The sequence below is a fragment of the Phragmites australis genome, chromosome 15 (assembly GCF_958298935.1).
Source record: "Phragmites australis chromosome 15, lpPhrAust1.1, whole genome shotgun sequence".
Taxonomy (NCBI): Eukaryota; Viridiplantae; Streptophyta; class Magnoliopsida; order Poales; family Poaceae; genus Phragmites; species Phragmites australis.
This window is the reverse complement of record NC_084935.1, coordinates 24,803,184-24,811,050: the sequence shown is the minus strand read 5'-3', so window position 1 is coordinate 24,811,050 and position 7,867 is coordinate 24,803,184. Positions and strand designations below refer to the sequence as shown.

At 43.8% G+C, this 7,867-nt stretch overlaps 1 protein-coding gene across 2 annotated transcripts; it reads right to left on the bottom strand.

The window, feature by feature from the left end:
- Window positions 1-1,837: 1,837 nt before the first annotated feature.
- Window positions 1,838-7,557, bottom strand: LOC133892753 (DEAD-box ATP-dependent RNA helicase 52B). Of its 2 annotated transcripts, none has more exons than XM_062333699.1 (7): window positions 7,323-7,557; window positions 5,925-6,782; window positions 5,748-5,831; window positions 4,791-5,033; window positions 3,395-3,562; window positions 3,114-3,227; window positions 1,838-2,632 (listed from the first exon to the last, which is right to left on the bottom strand). In XM_062333699.1, the coding sequence occupies exons 2-7, from the start codon at window positions 6,741-6,743 to the stop codon at window positions 2,135-2,137; spliced, it is 1,926 nt and encodes a 641-aa protein (XP_062189683.1). In that variant the 5' UTR covers window positions 6,744-6,782; window positions 7,323-7,557; the 3' UTR covers window positions 1,838-2,134. The 2 variants fall into 2 exon arrangements, with proteins under 2 accessions (XP_062189683.1, XP_062189682.1); XM_062333698.1 differs by having other exon boundaries at window positions 7,335-7,557.
- Window positions 7,558-7,867: the final 310 nt, after the last annotated feature.

The window sequence follows — 7,867 nt, the reverse complement described above, 5'->3', positions numbered from 1 at the left end:
GAACAAGACGACATCAGGGTAGAGAAGACCATGGAGGTGCTGAGATCCGGTTGCTTGGCAGTAGAGGAGAGGGACGCTTGGGCGCTGGAGGCGTGTTCTACCATGGAGGGCACTGGAGCAGAGGGGTAGGCGACTGTCGGGTGGCACAAGATGAGTGCTGGTGAGAGGAAACAGGACAGTGTAGAGACGACGGATTTCAATTGGGAGCAGATTAGACTAAGGAGTGGATGCTATCATTAAGGCGACTCCAGTAGAGACCACAAAAAGAAGCCACATCCCTGTGCCGCCAGATTTGTCGATCAGCCTGCCCTACAAACCGCTCCAGTAGCATCCTTTTCCAGCGCTACAGGGAAGCGACAGCCCTGCTACAGGGAAGCGGTGGCTGTATATTTGCTGATTCTCTCTCCCACCTCTATCACTGATCCAGAGATTGACTATGAGCCCGAAGCGAGAGGGAAAGTAGTTGAAGGTAGAAAATAAAGTAGCTGCTGGAGATGAAAAAACAGATGATACTGTAATAGTTATAGAAGATACTGTAATAGTATTATAGAGGATAGACTTTTAAGATAACCTCAGAAGCCACATCCCTCCCATCAGACTGTGGATAGGCATGTGTGCTTCGGGCCCTTCTCGTGCGGGACCATGTAGTCCTTCTCGTGCTTCGAGCCGATGAAGGCCAAGACAGCTACATGTGGTGATATCATCCGTACAATTACGTTAGAGTATCTCTCCGTGCGATTTTGCAGCAGAGAAGGAAATTAACCAAACAAGAAACTTTTTAACTAGCATGTCTATAATTAACGTTTTAATTACATTGTGCTTCTGGGCGATCGATCGGCCAGAACCCGTTCTGCGCGAAGTCGAGTATGATCCAGTCGGCCTTCCTCGAGAACCCGACGGGGTCAAAGCGGCTTGGAGAGCTTGAGGAAGGGATCATGTGACCGAACGCCAGCCATGAGAAGACCACGACGAGGAGAGAAGATTCTTGGTTGGTTTCTACCATGGCTGGTTCTTGGATAGATGGGAATGAAACGGCTTTAGATCATTTTCTATAGATTCTTTTTGCGAGTCATATTCCTTTTGTTAAAGAATTGTCGTTCATTTTAGCGTTCCAATGATTTTTTTTCATAGTTTTCTTTACAAAGGGGTTTTCAATGTTGTTCTCTTCACTCTTAAATTCTCTTTTCTTTACATTCGCGAATCCTTTCGAAGAAAAGTTGTTAAAGATAAAAAAAATAAAGAGAATAACAATAAAGAGAAGAATAAAAAAGGGACTAAAATAAAAGAAAAATAGTTGAAGATGCCCTTATGGCATCACACTATATTCACACATTTTATTGTAGCCATCCGAAGATCATTTTAGATTTACGACGTAAAATAATATAAAACGTGATCCGAGAATGTCCATACTTTAATCAGGCTTCAATCGTTCGATCACATGGTGTTCTATCTAAACAAGTATTTCAGGATACGCTAGACGACATGCGGTCTAGAAGTATCATTGCTCCTCGTCATTTCTTTTGTCCTCTACATTCTAAAAATCTATCTCCTGCGTAACCAAAGTTGGTGAACACTGAGTACGGACGCGAAGCCTGAGACTTGCTTGAAAAACACTCTTCGGCTAGTTGCCGGCTTGCACGTCTAGCCATATCGAGTAAGGTTTCGCAGCAAGCAATTAACAATGGTGGGCAATGGCCGGAGGATTGCTGGGGCCAACCTGGGCCATGACCCCCTAAAATAGGTCATGTGTCACCTAGCGCTTCAGAGAATAAATCAAATATTTAAACCATTGAGAAGCAAACAGACCAACGTGAAAGAGACAGCAGAAGGACGAGGCTAAGTGAGACCACCACCAATTCATTTAAAAGCAAACGATTCAGCATGAACGATACAGCAGCAGAACGAGGTTACGGTGTGCCCACCAATTCAGATAAAAACAACAGGCAATCCCTTGTAGTTTAGAGGCAGAAGCAAAAGATTAAAACCAGAACCAAGGTGAAAGGGGACGTTTTCCAACACCGTACTCATTAGTCATCAAGCGACAAATTCAAATTCCAAGTATTTGTTTCACCAAGGGAACCAATTGATCACGGTCGATTGATTTTTCGCTTCTCACGGCAAGCCTGGATGAAGATCAGTCCCAAGCACTCGTACTTTGACCACCACCATAGCCACCGCCATATCCTGACGACCCACCATATCCGCCTCCTCCATAAGCTCCACCTCCACCACCATAACCACCACCGCTGCCCCTGTCTCGCCTGAAGTCACGGCCACCAAATCTAGCGCCACCACCAGATCTGCGGTTTCTACCGCCACCACCTCCGTAGGTTGAACGCGCAGCGTACCTCTCAAGCCACTGAGGAACCTCCTGGTTGGCCTCTTGCATGAGCTCACTCAACGGCCTTGCCAGTGAAATGTTGCTCTCGTTGAAGAATGCAGTCGCCAGACCAGATTTGCCTGCACGTCCGGTCCTTCCGATCCGATGGACATAGTCATCTATATCATTTGGGAGATCAAAATTGATCACATGGGCAACATGTGGGATGTCAAGTCCACGAGCAGCAACATCAGTCGCTACAAGGATGGGAGTAGCTCCACTCTTGAAGGATCTTAGAGCATGCTCTCTTTCCTGCACAAAGAACAAAAAGTACAATGGTCAAGCAGATTTCAAGGATTCTAGAATTATAGATTTACTGATAGCCACATCATTGTAGCAGTTGCATGGCTAAAATAAAGAAAACAATGAAAAATAAAAACTTTTGTGATCAAAATTCTATAGTCCATGCGGAATGCAACTCAATATCTTATGTTCATCAATTGTACTGGAGGCCTGTACTCATCCAGGACTGCCAATTTCAGCGAGATATTTCTTGCAAATGGAAGCGACACCAGGAGATGTGATCATTTGTAATCAGCATCCTCTAATGACACTCCAATGAAAAACTCAATTTAAATTTCAAAGGTACAGATCAATGACCTCTTTAAAAGTACCCAAAAAAAAACAGGAAAAATACTTGCAAGACCTTAATAGCATCAGCCAGCCATTGCATATGTTAAGACCTAAGAGTTTTATTCATATAGCAGACACACAAGTCAAAGCAACACCTCACCTGTTGTGTCCTGTCTCCATGAATGCTAGTCGCAGGGAAGCCATTTCTATAGAGCCAGTCCTCCAGAGCATCAGCCCCCCTCTTTGTCTCCACAAAAACTAAAGTAAGAGATTGCTGCGATAATCAAGGAGACAATATGAAAACTGTGTGAACAAATTTGGAAATGATAAGATACAAAAATAACAAGAGATAATAATTACTTACACTAAGTTTCATATGTTAAAAATTTAAATCAGGTTTGATCTAAGAACAAAAGAGCAATAAATCCTAAAGCAAAGTACCTTCCCATGTGTACCATTAGCCTTTTGTGCATGAATAAGGTCCATGAGGTAGCTTCGTTTGTCTGCATCAAGGACAAACTCCACCCTCTGAACAATCAAATCGGTACTTGAACCAACTCTCCCAACAGCAAGAAATATATAATCAGCAAGGAAATCTGCAGCCATCCGCTGCATAACAAATATATGAAACCTTCAGCACAGAAAGAATTAGATATGCACAAATATTTTACAGTACACTAGTGATAGTTTTATCCTGCCATATCAGAAAGAAAACAAATCAATTCATACTGAATGTTATGGCAGGAATTATGGTCCACACGGGCATTTCACGCGCGTGAGTGAACAGTAACAGCGGTACTGTAGCACGAGATAAGATTGGTTAGATATAAGGTTAGTTAGATTGGTTGTTAGGGATCATATCAGATTAGATTAGTTAGAGATAAGATATATTAGTTAGTCTTGGAGATAATATTTGTTAGTTTAGATTGTTAGGACCAGCTCATATATAAAGAAAGGCACATTCATTGTAATCAAGCAAAAGAAGAATTAATCTACGTCTCCCCAGTATTCTAAGTCTCCCCAATCTATAGTCTAATTCCTCCCTAGCAGCTGACACTGCCCGGCTATCCTCTCGACAGTGTTTATCCTAACACTGAACTTCAAGAATGTATCTCTGATTCTCTGTAACAACAGTACCAAGAGAAAAGCAGTAACACTACACATGTAGTAGTATTAAAGAAGTTTTGGAAGTACAATACATAGGAGAGTCAAATAAGGCTATAATGGTACCGTCGCTATATTCTTTAGAGCTTGTTCATAACGAAGGATTTCCATAGGAAATGAATAGGAACATACACATAAATATTTCCTGCAAACTTCCTAAGTTCCAAAAAGATCCTTACATATTTGTGAAACTCGGTAGTTTTGCAATGCAAACATATCCATCATAACTCTAAAACAATTAGTCTGACCCTTGCTGAGAAACCACATTATGCCAGAATAGGGGAAAAAACTGGCTGTCTTCCAAACATTCACAATTTTCTAACTGAATCATGGTTGAAAGCAATAATGGAACACTTCAGAAATGATAATAAATATAATTTTCTTATATATCGAGTCAGTGATCATGGAGATGGAGGGAAAAAAAAGAAGATAAACACCAAAACCATCTATGTTGGATAAACATGAATAGATGTACACCACCATCTGCAAGATATATCAATGATTACTATTGTACAAGTGTTAAACAGCTACTCACGCACTCATAGAGTGTAGACATTGCATATCAATCCCTTGGTCACTTCAGGTGTATGAAACCAACAGAATAACAATAGACAACAGCAGAGAACACATTAAATATACCTGAAGGTGGAAACAGAACAGGAAAGAAACAGACCTGTATCTCTTTCGGGAATGTAGCACTAAATAACATTGTCTGCCTCTCACCACGTGGAGGCATGTCCATCTGCTCAACAATCTTACGTATCTGCGGCTCAAAACCCATATCAAGCATTCGATCGGCTTCATCGAGAGCTAAATAATTTATCATTTGCAGTGAGACTCTGGCCCTCTCCAACAGATCCATTAAGCGTCCAGGAGTTGCCACGAGAATTTCAACACCTCTCTCTAACTCCCTCAGCTACAATAGTACAAAAATGAATATGATAAATAAACACGATTTTCACATCGCAAGAAGTGCTATATGCCAAAAAAATAACCAATAACCAAAACATCAGAGACATAAAAAAAGCAATCGAAGACATAACTAGTTATTCAATATCAGCTTATACAATCGCTCCACACTTCTCCTTCTGTCAAACCCCCCACAAAATTTGAATTGACAAATGCTTCCGTTTGTATTATTGTGATGAACAGATATATTTATGTAGGTCGTTACATAAATACAATTGCCTTAAATTTGTAAACGACATGTTTGCTCACCTTTCTAGTGACCTATATACTCCATGTGGCATGAGTACTAGCAAACTCAGGTCAGAAGAATCATAAAACTTCATATCTATATTTGCTACACTTGCACGACCATGATGACTCCCCAACAACAATATGGAGAATCAAATCACGTTTGTCCCTTGCGATACAATGCAACTACGATATTTTCCATTAAGGGCCATGTACATTCCCCTTCATCACAGCTTATAGCTAAACAAGAACTTAACCACTAAAGTTCATGGCAACAAATATTGGTAATACTATAAACTGAAAAAACATAAACGCTTTAAGAATGTAAACTGCAAGGAAGGAATCACTACCAAGCTAACACGGTATGTAAGAGACATGCAGCAATTAAAAGACTAGGGATCACGATACAAACATATCATGAACAAACAGATACCTGCTGAGTTATTGGTGCGCCTCCATATGCAACCACAACTTTGACACCAGTCTGATATGCAAATTTCTTTGCTTCTTCATGGATCTAAGGCATCAAATATCACAAGAAAATCAAGCACAATAAAAAAGGCTATCTACGAATATTACTAGTCACAAAATAATTATTAGTTTGACATACTTGGACTGAAAGCTCACGAGTAGGAGATAATATCAGAGCCAGAGGATATGCGGTCCTTGAACTCCGTGACCTCTGGGGTGGCCTTGACTTCAAGATGCCACTGATGATTGGAAAACAAAAGGCTGCAGTCTTCCCAGACCCTGTCTGTGCGCAAGCCATAAGATCCCGCCCTGCAATGGAGATTGGGATGGCATAACGCTGCACCGGTGTTGGTTTCACATACTTGCACCTTCGGATATTCTCATTCAGCGCATCACCCAAATCAATCTCTGCAAATGTGTTGACTGGTGGGGGTACATCATGGCCACTCGTCTCAACAGGGATATCGTCATATGCATCAAAATTGATGCCTGTGTTCTCCAGGCCTTCAAAGTTAACTTCTTCAGCCTCGCTTTTGGCAAAAGGATCCGGCTCACGGTCTCTGCGGTCCCAACCCCCAGGGCGGGAGTTCCAGGCATTGCCACCACCCCCACCCCCACCGCCACGGCCACCACCGCCATAGCCCTGGCGAGGACCACCCACACTGCCGCTGCCACCACCATTCACTATGCCAGCCCAGCGAGGGCCATTGACAACAGCAGCCTGACCAGAAGGGTTCGTAGCAGCCGAGGGCAGAGGACCACTTTGTGCTGGCACTGCTGAGCCTGATTGGGCCTCAACGCCAGCACCAACCGAACAGCCACGGAGGTGAGGAGGCACGTAGGAGCTGCGCGTGGGGCGCGAATTGCCGTGATTAGCAACCGATCCGTTAGCAGCACCACCAGTCGCGGGCGCCGATTCCTCGGCGTTCGCAACTGAGTCAGCCCATGAAGATCGCATAATTAGCAGAGTCACTAGATGGAGATATGCCGCTGGTCACTGCAACATAGCACCAGGCAAATTAGCTAAAGGAACCACAACAACGAACAGCAGAAATTCGATAAGTACAAAGTAGAATTAGTCTATAAAACAGCACAGCAGTGCTGCTTCCAAATTCATTGACAGGCCAAGGCTTAAAACCGACTAAGCCACAGAACAGCACAAATCAGGAACAGATTTCAACGAAAGCCTTGACAATTCTCCGAAAATCCAATTATAAGCAGGGATCAAATCGGGTTGAAGCCCCAGAAAGTAAACAGTGAAGAACTAGAGAAAATTTCAACGAGCTCCAACACTGCAAGTCACAAAAAACCCTGCAGCCCGCACATCTTTGCAAGCAAGAATACGCTACAGATCCAAACACTGCGGTTCACAACAAGACTCTCATAAAATCCAATCAAACCCAACCGAAAACCTAAAATCACTGGCAACCCAGCAATTCAGCATCCCCGCAACCCCAATCGCAACTCCCGATGAACGAGACACAAATTCCACCACCTACCCCAGCTGCCCCCACCTAAAACCCTACGAATCTGAGACCTCGAAACTCACCACCACCACCACCGGCGAGACGCAGCAACCACAGAAACAGCAACAGCCGGCGCGGCCGCGCAGATAGGTGGAAGGAAAGGCGAGAAGGGTGGCGGACGTGCTCGGGAGCGCGGGTTCGATTCCGGCGGCGTGCAAACCCTAGAGACGCGGGGGAGACGGGGAGAGACGAAGTGGCGGAGATCAACAAAACAAGTGGAGAGAGAGAGAGAGAGAAGATTAGATTTGCTTTGTTGCGGGGAATAGAAGAAAAGGAGTTTTTTTCTAATTTTTTTTCTGAGCTTTTCCTGAGCTGGCCCGCAAGCAGCGTCGCGAGCGGGGAGCGGGCAGGGGAGCCGTTGGATGGGCAACGGGCGGACCAGACCGAGGGGAGGGGAGCAGGTACCAGATCTGAAGCTCCGTGCGTTTCCACGACAGATCGGATGAAAGCTTCAGGGCAACGTGACAACGGACCAACTGAAGATACCAGCTTACAAAATCCAATTCATTGATATGCTTTACTGTGTGTCACTCTACCAATGTAAGGACTGTTTATT

What these genes read in the sequence shown, in the direction of transcription:
- LOC133892753 (XM_062333699.1), bottom strand. Translation starts at nt 6,743, where the DNA reads ATGCGATCTTCATGGGCTGACTCAGTTGCGAACGCCGAGGAATCGGCG. An exon ending in CTCGTGAGCTTTCAGTCCAA is followed by an intron (nt 5,832 to 5,924) that starts GTATGTCAAACT and finishes TTGATGCCTTAG; the next exon opens with ATCCATGAAGAAGCAAAGAA. An exon ending in CTAATGGTACACATGGGAAG is followed by an intron (nt 3,228 to 3,394) that starts GTACTTTGCTTT and finishes TGATTATCGCAG; the next exon opens with CAATCTCTTACTTTAGTTTT.